Genomic DNA, 21,873 nt, shown 5'->3' on the forward strand with positions numbered 1-21,873 from the left:
ACGCCTGACAGCAGCTACCCTGCACGGGTCGTCGTTTGGCTTTTTAACCGTTTCAATGCAAATCTGAGCAAACAGTTCGTGAGGCTTTGTGTACCGAAGCTGTTGTCTTGACTGCGAAAGGTGTCTAGTTCAAAAGCAACCAGACCACGACAGGCTTGCACTTGAAAAGAGGTTGAGCGGGGTCATTACACCGGTGTGCCTCTCACTCACTAAGCTCACTTCTGATGTGTTTCCCCCTGCAGCTTTAATCTTATTTCATCTGTGTTCTCTTTCCAGGGGAGGCAGGTAGAGTAGCACGAGGCAGCGAGGACTGCTCCTCCTCACCCCTTCCCTTGCCGCCCTGTCAGGGAGGCCGTGTTTTTTTTTCTTTTTCGTTTTTTTCTGCCCGGATACAACCCGCAACCTGGTGGATTCATGATCACATGACCGTGGATATGGACGCAGTCCTGTCCGACTTTGTCCGTTCCACTGGAGCTGAACCAGGATTGGCCAGAGACCTGCTAGAGGGTGAGTATTTCATTACACCATTACAGTTTCATAATTGTCCTAATCATGGCTATATTTGTGGAATGATAACAGTGGGTCCCAAGTCACTGTGTATTTTAATTGATGCATTTATCACATCGTCCTGTGCAGGTGCCACACAGTAAACACTGCAAACTTGGAGTGATAATGAGGGTTGTGATGAACGATCAGGCTTGTTTTTTTGTTATCTTTCTTCACTAAATCAAGTTAAACATCTTCAGTTATGTCTTCACCAACTGCATTCAATTAAGTTACGCTTTGATCCACTCTGTTTTTATCCTTTAATTTAATCTGTGCTGAAGGGAGGGGGGGGGGGTGAAGTTGACAGCTGGTGATCTTCTGAGCAGCAGCCAGATTGACCGCTGTCTCAGTCAGTGCTTCTGGCTTGTTACTGTTAATTAGCCAATCATCCACTAACAGAAGGAAGGTATATCTGGAGTCAACAGGGCTCCTGTTGCCTAGCAGCAACACAAGCTGCTAGATAAGAATATGGGTTAAAAATGTAATGCAACGCAGTGAAAAGCAGCGAGCCGAGACGTGCTCCAAATTCGGATATTTACTCAAGCGAAGGAATGCGCCTTCACATAAGATAAGACGGTTAATAGTTGAATTGACGCGAGGTAAATATTTAAACTAATTAAGGATCATAAGCATCATTTGCTCGACTTAGAACCGCTGGACCCGGTGGCTCAGACTGACGTTGTTCCTACTCCTCTCTCTCTCTCTCTCTCTCTCCGTCTGTAGGCAAGAACTGGGATTTCACTGCTGCCCTCAGTGACTTTGAGCAGCTGCGACAGGTGCATGCTGGGAACCTGACGTATTCGTTCGCAGAGGACAGGACGTATCCGCCACTCGAAAAGGAGATGGCCAGGGTAGGGCGGCCTCTACTCCACCGCCAAGATGAGGTGGTGCAAGGTGAGGGACGCTCCACTAGTTCAAAGTGCTGGGCTCACTGTTAAGTGACAACACACTGGTGTGAAGCACCCGGAAGCAGGCCCCAGACATTAACCAGTAGTAGATCATTTAGTTTGTAAAAATATAGTTAAATTCACCTTTTCTCTACGTCCTCTGCCATCGTCTTTCAGCAGCTACAGAAAAGCGCCTGTCGAGGGGCATTTCCCACGCCAGTTCCACCATCGTGTCGCTGGCGCGCTCTCACGTCTCAAGCACCGGAGGTAGCAGCACCGAGCCCCTTCTGGACACGCCCCTGTGCACTTTCCAACTACCGGACCTCACCGTGTACCGGGACGACTTCCGCGGCTTCATCGAGAGGGACCTCATCGAGCAGTCCATGATGGTGGCCTTGGAGCATGCTGGTGAGGAGAAGCGATCACAAAGCCACATATGAGATTCTCTGATTTGCATGCTCACTCTGTAGATGCAGAACTACTGCACGGAAAGATTTATAGTGGATTCACATCACTGTAAAGCTTCAGATAGTCCTTTTCATACACAGACATTTTGACATGTGACAGTAGGAAAAGCACAGGTGTAAATAATTAAATTAATAATGGCTGAATTCCATTTAGCTGCTTAGGTTTCATGGTCCTGATGCATTCTGGCTCACTGTAGAGCAAAGCCATCATCAGTGTTATTAGCACCATTAACATCTTACCTTGACAGGTGAACATGTCTGCTTTTAACCCTGTGAACCCCGAAACCTGCTAGCGGGTTGGAAAAGCATGTTTTCTTCAAACAATCGCCAAAACTACACCGTTTACCAAAGCCAGAAGCTGTAAAAACATCATAATCGTCAGATTTTCGTCTTTCTTTTTTCTTATCTTTTTATGATTTATTGCATCGTAACTGTGTTATACTGCTCAAAAGACATTTTTGAGTTCTCTCTATTTGACGAGCCATGATTGTGCTGTTTCCATAGAGGTGCAGGAAAAATCAAGGCCACAGAGAGAAAAATATGTCAGGAACGAATGTGTAAAAACCTCAACACTTTAAAAATGAGGCAGATATGACTTAACCCTCTGAACCCCAAGCAGCAGCCATTTCACATGTAATTAAAGGTAGTGTAATGGGTTTTAGAAAGAAATAAAGGTTGTATTTGTTTAAATTGTTATTACATCCTGATGGCAGTCAATAAATCAAATGCTCTGGCAAAATAAGAGGAAACAATCTGGTATCTGTGGCTGTCGCAGGAATCGAATCAACCCGTCCAATCATTTCTGGCCGAATGAAATGATTGGACGGGCTACCTGCCCGCCTACCTGTGCCTATTCAGCCCGTGGACTCATTGCACGTCTCCGGCGTCTTCCACAAGCTGTTAGCTCGACAGCTGTGAGTTCAGACATGAGCCATGTTTGTTGTTAACGTTCGTAATGCTGAGGCCTGAAGGGACGGGCTGTCAGCGCTGCCGACTTTACGACTTTAACGCTGGGCTTGTTTTTCGAATACTCCTGGTGGCTTCTCCAATGTTAACCTCTGAAAAGCAGAGAATCATTTATTTTATTGATAACACATATCAAATGACTTCTGACATAAAAACAAAACTGTGTTCTATATTCTATAATATCACTGAGTCGTGGAACATCCTATTTCCCAGCATGAAAGTGTATTTTTAATACAAATATTATCTTCTTTTCTCTATTTGATAAGAACTACAGCAGCTGTTTTGGATTAATGCAGCACCATATTTGTATTACAAACAGGTGAGTGAAGCTTTTCTCCCCCTCTATGCCTGCAGGGCGACTGAACTGGTGGACTAAAGTGGTTTCAAACTGTCAGAATCTGCTGCCTCTGGCAACAAGTGGAGACGGAAATTGCCTGTTACACGCCGCCTCGCTCGGTGAGTGTCGCAGACCTTTCAAACAAGACCCCGATACCGTGCAGGTTCACACTCCATTAGCATTCATTGAGAGAGCTTCACTGTTGGTTTAAGCACTAATTGCATTTTGCAATGTTGCAGTGCACTAAGTCTTTGTGGCCCACTTAGGAAATGAATAATGTCCTAACTAATGTGCAGGCATTGTTAAAGCCCCCTTTGTGCTCCTGGGTAGTAGATGGTAAAGTAATATTCATGTGCTTAACCTCTGCTTTTGAAAAACGATACTTATAGGTTGAAGGCAAAAGCTGGCTACAAGTTCAGCTTTTCATTGGTTTACAGTTAATTTTGGTCTTTCAGTAAGTTGATTTGTGTCTTTTAAACATGCTTTCTAATGCAGGTATGTGGGGCTTTCATGACCGGGACCTGATGCTACGGAAGTCCCTGTATGCACTGATGGATCACGGGTTGGAGCGAGAGGCACTGAAGCGCAGGTGGAGGTGGCAGCAGACCCAGCAGAACAAAGAGGTCTGTTGTAGAGGCTGCACATTTCTCTAGGTCAATTTTGTAATGCCTTTATGGGGGAGGGGGGGGAGAGTCTAAAGCATGGAGAAGCTCGTGAACGTCACAATGTTGCTTGTTTGACTCATTTGACCAAAGGGGGGGGAAATATACAGGGACAATGGACAAGTAAAGGCCTTCACAAGCTTCCTATACCAGCCTGTTTGCCGGCAGCTGCTCGCACTTCTGCAATAGAACATTTGAAATGCCAAATGCACACAGCTCACTATTGTTCATTAGATTTCTGCGTTCCATGCAAGCCTGTGCTCTTTCAAAACCCAGTGGCAACAGTAAACAACACCAGAGACGGGCAGGGCAACTTCAAGTTATTTCAATTGGATGTCTATAATAACCACAGCCTAGATTTAAGGGCAAATACTGGGTCATTTGGTATACTACCACGAAGTAGCAACCAGGTGCCATCTAAGAGGAAGCTAACAAAAAAAGATAACGGGAGACATAGCGCCGAACAACGCAACTATAGCGAGGCAAAATGGCAAGCGTACAAAGCTCTTTCTAAAACAAGAGCGACTCTGTGGTTGGCTTTCACCCGCTGCTGAGCGCCCTGTCAGGGGGGGCGTGTGCTTCAGGTGTCGTTGAGCCAGGGAGGAGGGGCCATTAATGCAATCAATTCTACCGCTACAAAGTTTGGAGTGTTCAGTTATTGTTGACATTGTCAGAAATGTCATCTTGCAGAAACGTGTGTGTGTGTGTGTGTGTGTGTGTGTGTGTGTGTGTGTGTGTGTGTGTGTGTGTGTGTGTGTGTGTGTGTGTGTGTGTGTGTGTGTGTGTGTGTGTGTGTGTGTGTGGCACTACAACTGCTGTAACAAAACATTTAAAAGTTTGCACAGCAGGTTTGGCAGGATTTAAATATCAAAACTTCGATACTGATTTTACTTCTCTTGGTGAACAACCTTCCACCTCTTAGGTGGGTAACATCAGTTGCTAGTCATTTTTTGTCACTTTCTGCAGCCCTGCTGATGACCCCTATCACATTCAAAGTGGTTTTAAGATTGTTTTATCATTGCCCTACTGTTTAACTATATTATCTGTAAGTGCCGGTATCTCCACCTTCTATCGCTGCTCTTTATCAGAGCTGCAGAAAGAGAATGTTTGAGTCGTGTACGCACTGCACTTCACTAGAACACTCTTCAAAGGCTTTTTTTATTTTGACAGACTACAATGACTCTTCTTCCAAGGAAAGCAAGCGTAGCAGCACACCGAGTATGTTTTCCAAAGCGGTTGCAGACAGCGTGCAGACACCCGCAGATGAGATGCCACACGAATGACTGCCTAATGTTCTGCCATTATTCAACGGCTACCACAGCGGTGTCCTTAAGCAAATCACTAAAAACCAAAACTGCTCTAGTGGAGCTGCAAAGTGGGCAGCGGTGGAGGACTGTGGCTGCACTGGGATGCTTTTTTCTTGTCTGAATGTGCCATGTAGGTGAACAGGGACATTGATTCTGAGCAGAAAAACATATAACTGTCCATATATGGAGATTAAAACATGATCTTGGTGAGGGTTCTGTTGCTGCCGTGTAACCGACACGGGGGATTTGCAAAGGCGCTAGTTAAATTTCTTTCCTCAATTGTCAGAATGTAACCTTGTGGTAAGACGCCATAACGTCAGTGCATGCTTTTGTGACATTTGACACTCCCTCTCTAAATGGCAAACGTGTCTCTGTGTGTGTGTGTGTGTGTCCTTGCTTTCTCCTCAGTCCGGTCTGGTCTACACGGAGGAGGAGTGGCAGAAAGAGTGGAATGAACTGTTGAAGCTCGCCTCCAGTGAGCCCAGAATACACTACAGCACCAACGGCACCAACGGGTAAGGTCTGGCCCGGACAATGCAGGGACTGTTAGCCCAACGCACACTTAGTCACACACTCATGTTTTTATTCATGAACAAAACAACGGCGCTCACAGTCACAACTGAGTGGCTGGCCCTCATTTCAGTCAATCTGCTGTTTATTGTAACGGGGCCTAAGTTCAAAGGGTTAGACATACTGACAGCGCTCCACAATACCAACTCTTAGTTTCAGGGTGGTTTTGCCTTCATACGTTCATGAATTTTGAGTTTGTGGCCCACCAACAAGTCTCCCGTTTACGTTCTTTTGTTGTTATTAGTCATAAGGAATCCATTACAATCCACCCAAACTTTGATTATGTCTGGTTTTGCGGCAGTATAAACAACTCTGTTGTCTTCAGGGCGGAGTCCTCAGACGAACCGGTGTACGAGAGTTTGGAGGAGTTTCACGTCTTTGTCTTGGCCCACGTCCTCAGGAGACCCATAGTGGTGGTGGCCGACACCATGCTGAGGGACTCTGGAGGAGAGGGTAAATATGCCCGAGTACATTTTTCATCATATAACTCATCCTCATTGTACCTAGAATTTTAAATAAAAAAGATTTTGATGAAGTTGTCAGTGGCTATTGATTGGCCAATGACGTAAACACCACCCATCTGTTATCTGAAGCAGGGTAAAACCAACAATATGAACTCGTAACACTCGTAATTTGTCTGAAACTTGGAGGTAGATATAAATAAACCTCCAACAAGTGAAATACAGGTTTGATTTATTGATAGAGGGGGAAAGCTCATTTATAAAATTTGGCTCAAATCCTCCCGGTGTGCCGTATTGCCAAGAAACAGTGCTGAGGTCGTCTTTTTTTTTTTTTTAATGTTTAATGTCCTTGATATTCTTCCCCAGCCTTTGCTCCCATCCCGTTCGGAGGCATCTACCTACCGCTGGAAGTGCCAGCTGCCAAGTGCCATCGCTCGCCCCTGGTCCTGGCATACGACCAGGCGCACTTCTCTGCCCTGGTCTCCATGGAGCAGAGGGACAGTTCCAAAGACCAAGGTAATGCTCTGCAGCATTCGTCTTCATCAACATCTCCATATTAGCCCCCTAGTAAGCTGTTGACATTTGAAATCATCAATGTGGGTGTAACACTTTTACATAAATTCCTCCTGTGCGTAAGGTTTAGAACTAGAGTTTTCTGACTTTACATCGCACTTGAACCCTCTTTACAGCTCGGTGCCTTTGCTTGGTGGGTCAGTCTTTTTATAATATTGACCTTAGTGGTTTATTTAAGAATGGTGACTAATAGCCTTTGGGCTTTTGGGTATATCCAGTGATCTCTCCAGCTCAACACCAAGCAAGCAAATGCCCTTCCAGTGTTAAAGTTGAATGATATTTTTGATGAAAGTTCGACCGATAAAGTCACAGATTTGTCGTTAAAAAAATAATACTTTCTTGCAATGTAATATACTCCAAATGACTGTCGGTCTAAGTGCTGTTTCTTACGTTTCCACCAGTAGTAAGTTTGTGCACAACTTACAAGTGTATCCTCAAAAGTCAAGACATTGCCCAGACAATGAATTGTTTACCAGTCTAAAAATATCCAAAGACAACATTGCTCACACGCCGCAGACTAAATGCTAAAATAGAAAGTGAAAGAATTTATTGCACTCAGAAGTATTTCGGTCTGCAGACAATCCAGAGGGCTGGATCCAAACGCTTTATCTGCTGTTTTTCTAAGAATACTTCCCCCCCCCCCCCCCCCCCCCCCCCCCCATCCAATCTCTACCAGCAGTTGTGATCCCTCTCACTGACTCGGAGCACAAAATGCTGCCTCTGCACTTTGCTGTGGATCCTGGGAAAGATTGGGAGTGGGGCAAGGATGACACAGACAACGTGATGCTAGCAAGGTATGGTCTCCTTCTAAAAACCGCTCATACGCATCTCAAACGTATTTATTTTTGCCTTTTTACAAACGGATTTGTCAGAGGGTGCAAATGATAGATGTGTACGTCCTTATAGACAGACAGCTGTCCCTTTAGCACCGAGTGTCGGTGCGTAGGGATTGACCCCTGACTCCAGATTAGCACACTCGGTGCCAGTGACAATAAGATTAGCTCTTAATACCTTCTATGAATGGAACAGGGGAAGGAGCACCAAAATAGCAGCTGGGTAAAAATAACCGTCCACCTTACGTACGTCACTCGATGCCACTGTGGATGTCTTGTGCAGATGGAATGGTGGACAGAGATGATATTACACAAGTGGCAGAGGATATTGTTTGGAAAAGGTCATTGAGTTAAAAGGCTAGTGCAGAAGGAGAATGCACAGCGAGATGCTGTTAGTGCATTTGCTATTTACTGTGCCATTCAGAGCCTAATTCCCATTGACTGTTGAGCAGCAGCACACAAATCATAGTCAAAGGTTGCTATCAAGTTAGCTATCTTCACCATTATCCCAGAGAACAGCTGAGCTTATTTAAAACTGACTAAACTCTTCTGTAAAATGTGTTATTTCTTGTAGTATGTTTCTCTTGCATATCTGTTGCACATTTTCCTCTGGTACCATGGATTATAATCTATCTCCTGACTGTTGTCCAATACTGTCTAACAGCTATAACATTAGAGACAACATCATCAACTTCCGAAAACATTAATTACATTTCCTGGAGCTCCGTGTTGGTCTCCTCTCACCAAGCTGTGACTCATTTCCCTCTCTGTCTCTTTCACCCAGTGTGGCTCTCTCTTTGGAGGCCAAGCTCCAGATGCTACACAGCTACATGACGGTCACCTGGCTGCCGCTGCCCTGTGAGGTAAAGATGAAAGTCCACGCGTCCATCTAGAGCCACGTTTGCTCCTCTACAGCAGGGAGGTTTAGAAAGCCGGCTCAAGACATCAGGATCCACCGTAACTTTTATCGTATAACCTGGTTTTACCCAAACTCCTTTTGCAACGTGATGACATTTTGGACAGACATGGATGTAAACTGCAACATGACATGGTTGGCAGAGGCATACAACCGCGTGGGGGTTATTCTCATTTTCCTCCTCCATCAGACCAGCTGTCCCCTGACTGCTGTACAAAGCCTATATTAAAAACAAACTACACTGGGTCATTCAGGTCATGAAGTCACACCGCACAAACACTGGGACAAAGCTCTTCTTGTGTGCCACACGCTGAGAGCAGGGAGCCTGACAGGACTAGTTTATAGCAGCTTGATGGTTAAGCTGCAGGGACTGTCCGCAGGAAACAGGAAACCCTGTATTAAACCATAATTTATGGGGATTGTTCAGATTAGAAATGCGACCGGAGGATGGCTGTGTGGTGGGAGTTGTTGTTGAAAGATTGGGCATTCTGTAACCGCTTCTTGTTTGACATGAGAATAGTGCGTCATCGTGGAGGTCATGACTTTTCCAAATCCAGCATTGTTAATTTTAGAGCTTCCATAACATGTTTGTAGATATGAAAAGGCATTTGGAAAGTGAGTCATTTTTTTTTTTTTTTTTTTTTTTTGCGTTGGTCTGCAAAAAACAACTCTATGAATCACTCTTTTCACATTCCTTTTTCCGCCATTACCTAAGGGACAGCTAGAGTACTGTACTGCTAGAGTTTAGCCAGAATGTGACTTTTCCTTTTTTTCACATTTCTTATGAAAGTTATATTTTTCATTGTGACAGTATTTTTCCACTAGCTTGTGTTTCTGCTTTTGTTTCCTTGCAGCAAGCGCCTCTGGCCCAGCCAGAGTCTCCCACAGCCTCAGCAGGAGAGGATGCCCGAACGCCTCCAGACTCCGGAGAGTCGGATAAGGAGTCAGTCAGCAGCAGCTCCAATGGCAACGGAGACGCAACAACGGGATCAACGGTCAATGGAGGTGGGTCCTTGGCCAAGAACAGCTCGTCTTCCTCATCTAGTTCCTCCAGCAGTGGATCGGCCGGGGCGGGGACGGGGACGGGAACAGCGGGGAAGGACAAAACTAAGAAGGACAAGGAGAAGGACAAGGACAAGGATAAAGACAAAAAGAGGGCGGACTCTGTGGCCAATAAGCTTGGCAGTTTTGGCAAAAGCCTGGGCAGCAAGCTGAAGAAGAACGTGGGCGGACTGATGACGGGAAAGAACGCTGCAGCTGGAGGTGCCAAGCAGGAGGGTGTGGAGAAGAAGAAGGGCTCGTTTACGGGGAGGAAGGGCAGCAAGGATAGCTCGCCTTCAGCCCACGCCTCAGAGGATTCTGGGAAAGGCTCCCCCTCCTCAGGTAGCGAGCGCCTCAACGGAACCGGGAGCAGCATGAGCAGCAGTGGTGGGAGCAGTACTGAGAACGAGAACTACAAGTACGGTGCCGACGTCAAGGTCAGCCTGGGCATCCTGCGAGCCGCCATGCAAGGCGAGAGGAAATTAATCTTCGCCAGCCTCCTCACGACCAGCAACCGGCAGCCCTTCCAGGAGGAGATGATCCAGCGGTACCTCACTGACGCAGAGGAGCGCTTTCGTTCCGAGCAAGAGCAGCAGCGGCGTGACGCGGAGAGGAAGGGCGTCACCAATGGCATCCAGCCACCTAAGAAGGAGACGGTCGCCGTATCGGAGCTGACCTACCGGCCTTATGAGGCCAAAGAGGAGCTGTCGGAGAACTCGTCACCTTCCTTCAACCAGCTCAAGGCCTCTCCTTTGACCACCTCTATGTACTCTGGTGTCGTGCCCATCCCCCGGCCCTCCTTCATCGACCAGACTCCTGTCGCAGCCCCCCTCACCCAGCACCTTCATATGCACGGCTACATGGATACCCGGCGCCAGCTAGCCGGCGGCTCCCCGGCGACCTCCTACCCCGGCCTCCCCTCTTACGCCACCCTTCCCCGGCACTGCCCCACAACGCAGGGTCCCTCCCATCCCCAGTTCAATAACTCGCAAGGCCCCGCCTCCCTGAGTCCCTCTCGCCTCGCGCCCTCGTACCCCCCTGAGTTCGACCCACCGGACTACCCCGGGTCAGAGCCTGTGGGGGGGAGTTACACCAACGGCTTCCGGGACATGCGCTCCAACTTAGACTCTCGGAGCGGGCAGCCCCCGGTCAGACACTACTCGCTGGGCAGCGCCGGTGGTTTGGCCAACCTGCAGTCCAGCCGCTGTCGGACACCCAACTGCACCTACTACGGACACCCCGAGACGGGCAACTACTGCTCCTACTGCTACCGGGAAGAGCTGAAGAAGAGAGAGCCAGAACTAGCCATCCACAGGTTCTGAAGGAACCTTGCTATGGCTCCAATTTGAAAGTGGCCTTTTTCAGTAAATTAAAAAAAAAAAAAAACGGCTGGGGCGGATCAGCCTCTGAATGAACAAGAGAAAGGCACAACCAGCTCCCTCCCTTTTTTTTTTAGCTGTGTCACTTACTTACTGGACGACCTCAGAAAGTGGCAGAGAGTCGACGCGACTACAGAATAAACAGGGTGGTTTCTCGCTGCTGGGGTCACATGTTAGACCATAGAATTAAATAACTGCACTTCTGTTACATTTTGGTGTGTGTGTGTGTGTGTGTGTGTGTGTGTGTGTGTGTGTGTGTGTGTGTGTGTGTGTGTGTGTGTGTGTGTGTGTGTGTGTGTGTGTGTGTGTGTGTGTGTGTGTGTGTGTGTGTGTGTGTGTGTGTGTGTGTGTGTGTGTGTGTGTGTGTGTGTGTGTGTGTGTGTGTGTGTGTTTTATTTGTTTGTGTGTGTGTGTGAGCTGCAGCCTCTCTTTTATCAGTTTAACGCCTTGCTACTGTCTCCTCCTAGTGGAGAGAATGTATATGGCAGGGGCCATACATAACACTCATCAACACACATGTCCAGTACATGCACACATCGACACTAAGTCAGACTCACACTACCACAAACACAGAGGTGTAAGCACAAACAGAACGGGCACGGGTGTGTGGTCTGGGATCATGTTTGGGTTGGTTAATTAAGGGATGTTTGAGCATTTTGAAGTCAAATCTGGTTAGGTTGATTTCAGTGTTCCACAAATTTTACACTACTGTTCCTAGATGCTTGCGTCACATGTACCTCGGAAACAGCAGAATTAATCCTTGTCGAATTGCTTTTTTCGTTGGTCCATATTTGCATAATGCAAATTGAAGCTACCGTGCAATGCTGCGTTCTGATGAAGCGTTCTGTGGGCTGCTGTGGTGCTACTGTTACAGAATGCAAACACATACATGTCCATGCATTACATACATCAACCCTGTACTGTTATCCTTTTGGCAAAAACACTACTCATATAGCTATGAATTGGATTATAAAGAGGTCAACCTGTTGGAAGATTGAATGCAATTGGCCAGATTATTAACCAGGCATCGTTGAACAAAGATGACACAGCAACACAGACAACAAGACACTGCTCCTCGAGCCAGAGTGTTCCAGACGTGTGTTGCAAAGTTTGTCTCTCTTAGTTGGGTCTTCCTCTTTCTGTAACAAAGGTTGCCGTTGAGGCATTTGATTATTGTGGCCAATACAGAGTCAAATGTCACATAGCACAACAGTTTTTGGAGACGTCCCTCACATGCGTAACATGCTGCAAAGTGAAATACTTCAAATGCAACCGTATTTTGGATTTGACAAGCAAATGAACCCACATGTAACTAAAATAAGTGACGTGATCTGGCTCCAAATGTCCGCAATTGTGACAATTGTCTCCAACTTCTGTTTGCCTGATGCAAAGGGACGCATGCGTTTTTGTTGGATGTTGATACCCAATAACATTCGCGTTGTGTTGACACATTTTATGGTTACAAGTTATGGTTCTGAAACTCTGTCTGGGGGTTGAGAAATGTGATGTTTCGTGCAATCGCACAGACGGTCAAACATTCAGGGGGTCCTTCCTAACAGGACGTCCTAGTGCGTATTAGTTTTGTATCCCGCTGCAAACTCTGACATTCTACTAAAGGCCGTTTCTTCATTTCTGGCATTCGTCCTGACAAAATCCAGTTGCGTAATCACTTTTTTGCACAATTTCAAGCACTTTCCTGATGTCCGTAGATACAAAAAAAAACCTTTTTACTGTTTTTGAAGTGGCCTGACTGTTGTCTTTTGTTCATCTCTGCAGACACTGCCACCTCTGTTCGTGAGGAATCAGGGGCGCGGGCCAGAGGGTTTTTTTTTTCTCCAAAGGATTTCGTTACTGTAGAGCTACAGCATTTTGGTGCCAGCGTCACCATCTAACTCAGTTTCCTAGTTGCCTTTTTCAGCATTTGTTCTCGTGGCGTCGCAATACTGTTTGTACGTCGTGCAAGACGAACATTGAGTATCCGCCGCTTGCCTCGTTGCCCGCAGTCTCTACTACTACTGCCCCCCCAATTTAACTAATTCTAATTCTTATTGAATCGTGTTGAAGCTATTGCGGTAATGCCATTATTCTGTTAGTTATATCAACTAGTTGATACCCGCTAATCTTCAGTTTGAGTCTTCCCTATTAAGATATCAGAGTTAACGCTGTTTTAATGTCAGAATTTCTACTTAAATACTTCATTGATTCCCCTCTAATAAGCCATGGTTAAAGTAGTGTGACTCTTGAGGGACTCTGTTCTTTGGCATCAAGTCTAGAAAAGCACAATTTAGTATGCAACTCACTGCCTTGCCCAGTTGAGGGCAGTCTTGTTTTGTTTTTCGTTTGAACTCTGCGTGTGGAGCTGACCGTCACGACCTATATTCAAAACTACAGGTAACCAACTACAGGCAAACAAATAACCAAAATATTAGGGCAGTAGTGCTCGTTTAACACTATGTAACACTATAATACAATATTTCCTGTGATGCTAAAGCTGGTCAAGGAAGAAGGGAGTTTATTTGCTGTGCATTTAAAGTAACACTAGAAAAACACTAGTTTTAATGACAATAAAACACTTAAATCATGCTATTTCCCCAAAAAAACAACATGCATTTGCTGTGTTTATGTGTGTTGACCTGTGTCCGTGCACTAACATTTTAATTCAGACGGGACCCATCAAGTGTTCCCTCACTGTGGGGGGGAGGTGATGCCTGTTTGTGTGCAAACTCTCTTTTCCTCTCTCCAAAGTAATAATTAGCTGACAAAACCATTTCATTTTATTTTTGCAATGAAACGGATGCCTCAGAAAGACGTCAGACTTTACAGGCTAGAAACACTTTTTTGTATTTAAGAAGAAGAAAAAGAAAAAAAACAATGAGCGGTTGTATAAATATGTTCCAAGTTATTTTTGTAAGCCCAAAGTTTTACAGTGTTTATAAAAGGGTAAGAATGTATGTTGGATACTGAAACATGAGTGGATGATGAGCTTGTAGAGCCTGGACTTGGTGTTTACCAGAAAGTGACATTTTGGCTGTGGAAAGCGACTCCCAGACGAGCCTCCTGCTACTCGAGGCTCTCTCATTGCAAACTAATTTCCTCAAAGCTGACCTAACAAGACACCATTTGAGAATATATATATATTTATAGTGAGATTTTTTTTAATAGGTTTCCTTGTGGAATGTTTAGTTTGCGACATTTTAGGATGTTCTTTCTCACATGGCTAATTGTCTAGCAGTCTGGCTTTTATTTGTTTGTTGGTGTTTTTTTTTTTTTTGATTTGTTCATTTTTGTTTTTTTTATTCTACAGCCACCGATCCGTGCTATGCTAAAACATGACAGCGGCGTTTTTTTTTTTTTTGTTGACCCAGCTCGTTTCCTCCGAACCAGAAGAGAAATGGCTCAGAATTAGTTTTGCGACACAACTGACCCGATATATTTTTATATATTGTACAACACTGTATTCTCTGTGTGAACAGAACATTCATCATCGGTGACATTAACATGGAATACTTCGAGTTGCATGTGACTGGAACTGTTGCATGTAAATGGAAATCCATTTTACCAAATTTGTGCATTATTTTAACTTGATTTCGGTTGTCCTGGTATTTTTGATCTGTTTTTATTTTTTATCGTTTTAATGTTTTGTTTTTTTTGAGAGGAGAGCCCTAAGGCTGTGTGACAGTGCAATCTGGATAGAAAGAACATCAGATGTTAGGTTATTATTATTATAATTATTAATTTTTTTTTGCACCGTTTGAATAAATTCTCATTGTATTTCAAGAACGCCACGCTTCCTCTCTTTTCTGTGTTTAATATGAACAATAACTTTTGTAATCTACACATTGCTGGATCGTAAATGTGCACTGATATGAGATTAATTACATAAGAAACAAGTACATGCATAAAGTTGCAGCACTATGCTGGAATATCTTGGAATTAGAGTGTGAAAGAAATCTGTCAGATGAGGGAAAATTAATTTACAATTGTATGTATTTAGATAATTGACTACAATCATTTCTCAAAATGTTCAAGCTAAAAAGGATAAACATTCCCGGTTTCCAGCCTCTCAATTTTACCTTTTTGCTGCATTTTATTGTCTTACTGAATATCTTCGGACTGTTTGTCAAACAAAACAACCAATTTGAAAATGTCAACTTTTACAGATTTTATAGACTAAGTGAAAATAACTGACATATTCGTCAAAAATTAAAATAATTGTTGGTTGCAGCCCTACTTGAAAAGGGCAACATTTTACATTTGCTTTACATCTGAAGCGAATTCTTAAATTCTGCTTGTTTAAGGTTTCCGGGTGGTGGTGGTGCGAGAAGTCACAGAAAGCATCTGTCCTGCCATAGTGCCCTTTAAGCAAGGCACTGACTCCCAACCAGCTCCAGGGTAACTTGTTAGCTCTCAACTCTCTGTGAGGAGAAAACTGAATTTCCTCATCTATCAAATAAGTATCGTGTTCTCATCATCATCATCATCATCATTAAGCTGCAGAGAAACATTGAAATGGAATAGAAACAAACTGAATTGATAAACATATATCTGAATGTGAATACCTATTTGTTGTCTGTGACATTCTGTATTAGCCTAACCTTGTTGCATTATACATCGTTGAATAACTCCAGCTCAGATGATGCAAGGTCCTGTGTCTGGGACTGTTTTATGTATCAGAGACATCGGACACCCTTATGTAATATTAAACGGTTTCCCATGTGGTAAAAAATCCAGACCTCTCTCTATTATAGTTCACGAGGACACTGTCTCTCCACCTGTTTAGCGGGACACGCCACCGTCGCTCAGGATTACTCAAACTTTCCTCCGTTCTCTCCGGACAGGAATTTCTTCTGAATCGGCCTCCTGTGTTCGTCTGGAAGAGAGTTGTTAGCGGTTTCTTTCCACTCGTTTGGATGAGAGAGGAGCGGAGCCCGTCCCCACACAGAGCTGCTAAAGGATCAGGAAAAAGGTACCGCTGACCAAAAAGAGGCTGTAGATGGTAAATGAACAGGATTGTTTTGGGGTTTTTACAAGATTGAAACACCAAAGGGTCGTGAGTTGAATGATTTTATGTATGTTGGCTTTCCAGCTCAGCAACTGCTTCAGTTTAAACCCTCAACAACAAGTGGCCTGAATACAAAGCCATCAAACCGGACTCTCTTCTGTCCTGAACAAAAGTGGTTTCCTTGAATAACATTTGAGAACAAAGTCAAATTTATAGGAGAACCACTTTACAAAGATGTTTCTTGTGTGTGTAAACAAAGAACACTGACGTATGAAAAACAATATCAAGACAAAGGACAAGACAGGCTGGGACAGTTTAAGGAAACACATTGTACAGATTGATGGGACTCTTCAGAGTTGTGTAAATGCAATGGTGCAAAGAAACTATTTACCCGAGTGCAAAACTTTCCATTATATTCCTAATTTGTACTTCTACTTCACCACATTTCAGAGAGATGCATTGAACTTCTATAGTGACTGTGCATATGTAGATGATGCATAACGTTATAGATTAAACTACCGAGGTTTGTATAAAGCAAATACCATTACCTGCACCTAGAGCAAGAAATGCTACTCGACACATTAATGCATTATTATTATTATTATTAATCTAGTAATATAAGATGAGATCAGTCAGGGTAAATTCAGGTGTTGCAGCAGCACACGTACAGGTGAAAAAGTGAAATAAAGAAGGTAATAGAAATAAAAAGACCAATTTAACTCAACATTACACAGCAAGCAGTATCCATACAGTATCCACGACCAGTGAATATCAGTACACAGCATGATGCGTGCTTCTTATTAGAGGTGCATGTTGCTGATAGTGCTTCTGTACTTGTTTGGTGGTGTTGAGTTCCACTTTGCAGCTTCCGTCACTGTGTGCAACTTCTAAAAAAACAACAACACATCCTGTGTCCTTCATACTGTCACGCTACATCATGTGTATATTCTTGTTATGTTTTCAGATGCACTGGCCCTTTAAGAAGCTCCACCGCTGCACTTAGCTTCTTTTTTTTTTTTTTCTTCCTCCCACTATGGCGAACGGATAAACAAACAGAGCCCGGTGGGAAAACAGCAGTAACGGTGCACACAGCTCCTTGGTGGTGACTAACTCACACCAGTTAGTAACAGTCCGGTGACTGGTGTTGGCGGTGGTGGGGGGTTTTCGGCGGGGTGTGCTCTCTGTCAGTGCGAACAGCGATGAAAAAAGCGACAATAGTTTGCTTGTGCACACTGAACACCTCGGTTGCAGCAGCCCGGTGATACGTTACCGGACTCCGGACCCTTTCTGACGGCTTCTCTCTGCTAACACAGCGACCGTTCGCTTGTAATATCCATTATCTTTTCGTTTCAATTGAGTTGAATTGTCGTGAAAAATGTTGACAGGATCTAAAACCACGTTTAAAGTGAGACAAATGCTCCCAGACATCAAGGTAAGGTCCCAATCTAAGGTAACTTGAGTATTTTTTTTTTATTTTTTACTTTACCTGTCTGATTCACAGCATATGCCAATGTCTAAGCATTTCAAAATGTATATTTCTCTGTGTTTTAATAGTAATTCAACCCCTATATTCCTTCATCTTCTCTGTTCTGGGACTTGCCACTGCTTCAGTGTGAGCAGTTTAGGTTATTTACGGTAATTTTCAGTTTGAGTTCTGTCTATAATTGTATTTCACAACAGTCAACATGGCTTTAGAGGTACATATCAACAGTCCTCATGTGATTTAACAGCAGGCAGCAGGAAACACCGGCCATCGTGCAGAGCTGTAGATGTGCATTCAGGTGGTTCTGCAGCCTGGCTGGATCAGAAACCGTGAATCTGGTCTCCTGTTTCAGGCTGCAAAGGGCTGCTTCTCCCTTCTGTCTGGAGAACAGGGGGATGCATAATTAGGGTACCTAAGGTGGCTGTCTTTGGCTGCTTGCCTTATTAAAGACCAATGAAGTGGTGGCTAATCTTAATCACTTCTCATGGCAGGGGGGGGGGGGGGGGTTCTCATATGATGTTGTGCAGACGATCATCAGTGAACAGCTGTAGCCTACATGGGGGCTGTAATGAATCGCTCAAAGAAACATCCTTGCGTTTCAAGTGATCAGTAAGATACTGCCCCAGTTTTGGAGCACCTGAGAGGATAGAGGTTCGGAGGACTTATTAGTGTGACAGACGGCACAAAGCAGTGAGTACGCACAGCATGGACGTGCTCATTCCTTTGGGAACGGTCCCTTTGTGTTGCCTTTCTGTCTCTCCCTGGTTATTTCCAGCAGCCGCAGGGGGAAACGGTAACAGATGCCTCTTTAGTCTGCCTTCGGGCGAGGCTTGCATGTGGAGTGTGGGGGGACGTGCCCTGCACAACATCTGGCTGTCGCCATGGAGACAGCAGTTGAGAGGTATAGAAGCCGCTTTTTTGAATTTGATTACCTCCGAATGAGACGAGCAGAAATCACCCCCCCCCCCCCCCCCCAAACCAAAGGAATCCCATGTGTCCAAAGTATGAGAATGTGGCCGAGCCTAAGATATGGTAATGTGGAGTAGTAGGCTGTGTGGAATATATGCACAGGCCACCCACACACACACACACACACACTGTGGGTTTCACTTCCATCAGCATGTGTTAGGACTGCTTTAGAAAGCTGAAGCCAATACTGGGCTGCATGTGGGCCAGATGGCTCTGCAGTGTGCATGTATGGAAGAATCTTCTCTTCTTTTAATACCCGAGGCATTTTGGATGGCATAGATCATGTCAGGGCTGTAACCAAATCATTGTTGGATTGGATTATAATTTCTTGATCAATCAATTATGTGTTTTACAGAAATAAATGAGAAATCACAATGTCTTAAAGCCACAGACATCTTTAATTTGCTCGGTTTGTACGACCAATGGTCCGAAATCCAAAGAAATCTAGTTTTCAGTCACATGAGACAAAGAAAAGCAGCAGATCCTCACAATTCAGAAGCTTGAGGTAGGAAAACTTGAAATAAGAACACAACAGTCGTGCACTCTACATAAGGATGCTGATCAGCCTGCTGCGATGCACAAGGATGCATCGCAGCAGGCTTATTCGGGCTTATTTTGGCTGCGCCTATCCCCTTGAGTTCGCTCTATCTGCATCTCCCAGCCAGCTTTGAAGCAGACGGCATGAAAGGCACAAAGCTCCACAGAAGCAAAACAAAATGCCAGAGGAGGGATCATCTGAGCTCTATTCAGAGCGGCTGAAGATCCGAGCCCGATAGGAGTGGGCCAAAAGCGGTACAGTCGCCCACACCCGCTCCCACAGGACCCAGACGTCGCATTCGCTGCGAGCCCCTGAGCTGCCGAGGCCTCCGCTGCTTAAACAGAGCCCAACAATGGGCTCCTCTTAATGGCGGAGCAGATTTATGGTCCCCCGTTTAGAGGGTGTATCGATCTGGCATTCGGTGATAATTAACCAGATGCACTATTCACTCGCCAAAGGGCTGAGAGGCTAATAAGTCCTTTGTCTGTTTGGAGTGCGTGTAATGGCTCTGATAGTCTTAACCCGTGGGAGGTGACTGACATTTACAGTGATGTACTGGTAGTGAGACTGTAAGAGGTTCAGAGATGCTCGTGTGATAGCCATGCTTTTGTCGTGGCTCTAAAGATTGCATTGTCAGTCAGTGTTTAATCACTATTTAAACGTTTGGTACAGATATCTATGGTTCTTACTCCCAGAGGATGAACCCTATTGACTTTGGTCATCTGGCGCCGCTATGAGGTTGACTTGTGTGGTTTTGATTGAAATGTCTCAACAACAAATGGATAGACTTGTTCGTGAAGATTCTCTGATCCCGACCCGAGGCCTTTCATTTTGGGTATTTCGTATACGGAGTTCGATCTGACATCTGTATTTACCTAAACGTTGATTTAAGCATGTAGGCTAACGTACCGCTGTGTCTAAGTCCAGCGTCACACAGGTTGAATACTCTTAGTCGGGTCAAACTACAATCCTCCTTTAGTCATAAAACACTGCTGGTGTCTGGCTTCAAATGACCTTTGAACCTTCCTGTACAGACATTACAACCATCAAGCGCACAAACACACGTTTGACTAAACAGTTGAGCGTTAAGAGGAGGGGATAATGAAGACGCAAACTGTGTTATGAGAACATTAATTGCAAATCATCCAGCAGGGATACCACTAAAAAAAGAGCCAGTAATGATCTGTTTGTTGTGCGTCTGGAAGTCTAGACTGGTGCTGTTATAGTGAAGATAAGACTAAGCTGAGAATGCAGACACGGCGGTAAATATTCCCTTGTTTTCAGGCTTTCGTGAGATTTCAGAATGAAACGTCACAACAAGCAGAGCTGTGCTGATTGCGGGATATTCACTATCGTGAGATGCGGAAATTCTCTCATTAAATATTAACCATATTAACCAAACATTGATTTATATTTAACCCTATATGTCGTAATGTGTTTCTGTCTTCTCTGTCATTTATGTCATATTGAGGCCAAAATGCAGCTTTTACTGGAATGCAGTTTTGTTTTTTATACGCTAGTATATTTCCACAGAAGACCTTGTTCCACTGCTGAATATACTCAGAGCAGGTTTTATGTCCTTTTGCTTTGCCCTTGTGGTTTTGCTCTCAGTGCATTAATACATTTGACATCAGGTCCTCTGTTTCTATAAAGTATATTATTGCAGGTCTGCTTCTAGAGGGAAGACACGGTGAAGTTCTCAGTCCATTTTGTTTCTGTAGACAAAAAAATAGATCTCATGTTATTCTGAAAGGAAGAAGAGGAAACACTTCAAAGTGAGCCACTTTTAGCTAAACTACATCATGTCCTCGTTCTCCTTCCAAGCCAGTTCACAATGCCAGATGAATGTTCATGTGAGGGGAATGAAAAGCACAATACAAGCGAATGGGGGGTTGTGACTCTGTTCAGCACAGGGAGCAGTGGCTAAAAGCTAATGTGTGTTTTACAAGCCCATGAGCGAAGTGCATCACAACAAGAGAGGCTTTTAAAATACTCTTGGATTGTTCGTCTCCACAACGGATGTCCACGGTATGTTTTGAGACGGTACTGCAAAAAGTATGTATGTATGTATGTATGTATGTATGTACAGTGGGTACGGAAAGTATTCAGACCCCTTTAAATTGTTCACTCTTTGTTTCATTGCAGCCATTTGCTAAAATCAAAAAAGTTCATTTTATTTCTCATTAATGTACACTCAGCACCCCATCTTGACAGAAAAAAACAGAAATGTAGAAATTTTTGCAAATTTATTAAAAAAGAAAAACTGAAATATCACATGGTCATAAGTATTCAGACCCTTTGCTGTGACACTCATATTTAACTCACATGCTGTCCATTTCTTCTGATCCTCCTTGAGATGGTTCTACTCCTTCATTGGAGTCCAGCTGTGTTTAATTAAACTGATTGGACTTGATTAGGAAAGGCACACACCTGTCTATATAAGACCTTACAGCTCACAGTGCATGTCAGAGCAAATGAGAATTATGAGGTCGAAGGAACTGCCCAAGGAGCTCAGAGACAGAATTGTGGCAAGGCACAGATCTGGCCAAGGTTACAAAATAATTTCTGCAGCACTCAAGGTTCCTAAGAGCACAGTGGCCTCCATAATCCTTAAATGGAAGAAGTTTGGGACGACCAGAACTCTTCCTAGACCTGGCCGTCCAGCCAAACTGAGCAATCGTGGAAGAAGAGCCTTGGTAAGAGAGGTAAAGAAGAACCCAAAGATCACTGTGGCTGAGCTCCAGAGATGCAGTAGGGAGATGGGAGAAAGTTCCACAAAGTCAACTATCACTGCAGCCCTCCACCAGTCGGGGCTTTATGGCAGAGTGGCCCGACGGAAGTCTGTCCTCAGTGCAAGACATATGAAAGCCCGCATAGAGTTTGCCAAAAAACACATGAAGGACTCCCAGACTATGAGAAATAAGATTCTCTGGTCT

General features: G+C 44.5%; 2 protein-coding genes across 5 annotated transcripts in view; both read left to right on the forward strand.

Moving 5' to 3' along the window:
* otud7b (OTU deubiquitinase 7B) overlaps positions 1 to 14,725 on the forward strand; it is a 31,224-nt gene extending 16,499 nt beyond the window's left edge. Inside the window, exons 2-12 of one of the 4 annotated variants that reach the window (XM_076106864.1) lie at positions 277 to 507; positions 1,270 to 1,440; positions 1,611 to 1,841; positions 3,221 to 3,322; positions 3,699 to 3,826; positions 5,581 to 5,687; positions 6,068 to 6,195; positions 6,570 to 6,719; positions 7,453 to 7,570; positions 8,394 to 8,472; positions 9,380 to 14,725. In XM_076106864.1, coding sequence (XP_075962979.1) covers positions 423 to 507; positions 1,270 to 1,440; positions 1,611 to 1,841; positions 3,221 to 3,322; positions 3,699 to 3,826; positions 5,581 to 5,687; positions 6,068 to 6,195; positions 6,570 to 6,719; positions 7,453 to 7,570; positions 8,394 to 8,472; positions 9,380 to 10,888 — 2,808 coding nt within the window. In that variant the 5' untranslated portion in view covers positions 277 to 422 and the 3' untranslated portion in view covers positions 10,889 to 14,725. The remainder of the gene's footprint in view (positions 1 to 276; positions 508 to 1,269; positions 1,441 to 1,610; positions 1,842 to 3,220; positions 3,323 to 3,698; positions 3,827 to 5,580; positions 5,688 to 6,067; positions 6,196 to 6,569; positions 6,720 to 7,452; positions 7,571 to 8,393; positions 8,473 to 9,379) is intronic. The other 3 variants (XM_076106866.1, XM_076106867.1, XM_076106865.1) reach the window with 3 other exon arrangements.
* A 137-nt stretch (positions 14,726 to 14,862) lies between these two features.
* The window catches only part of mtmr11 (myotubularin related protein 11), a 30,850-nt gene continuing 23,839 nt past the window's right edge, over positions 14,863 to 21,873 (forward strand). Inside the window, exons 1-2 of the mRNA XM_076106868.1 lie at positions 14,863 to 15,337; positions 15,784 to 17,379. Coding sequence (XP_075962983.1) covers positions 17,323 to 17,379 — 57 coding nt within the window. The 5' untranslated portion in view covers positions 14,863 to 15,337; positions 15,784 to 17,322. The remainder of the gene's footprint in view (positions 15,338 to 15,783; positions 17,380 to 21,873) is intronic.

This window comes from Anarhichas minor, unplaced genomic scaffold, assembly GCF_050575085.1.
Source record: "Anarhichas minor isolate MPS153535 unplaced genomic scaffold, ASM5057508v1 ptg000035l, whole genome shotgun sequence".
Taxonomy (NCBI): Eukaryota; Metazoa; Chordata; class Actinopteri; order Perciformes; family Anarhichadidae; genus Anarhichas; species Anarhichas minor.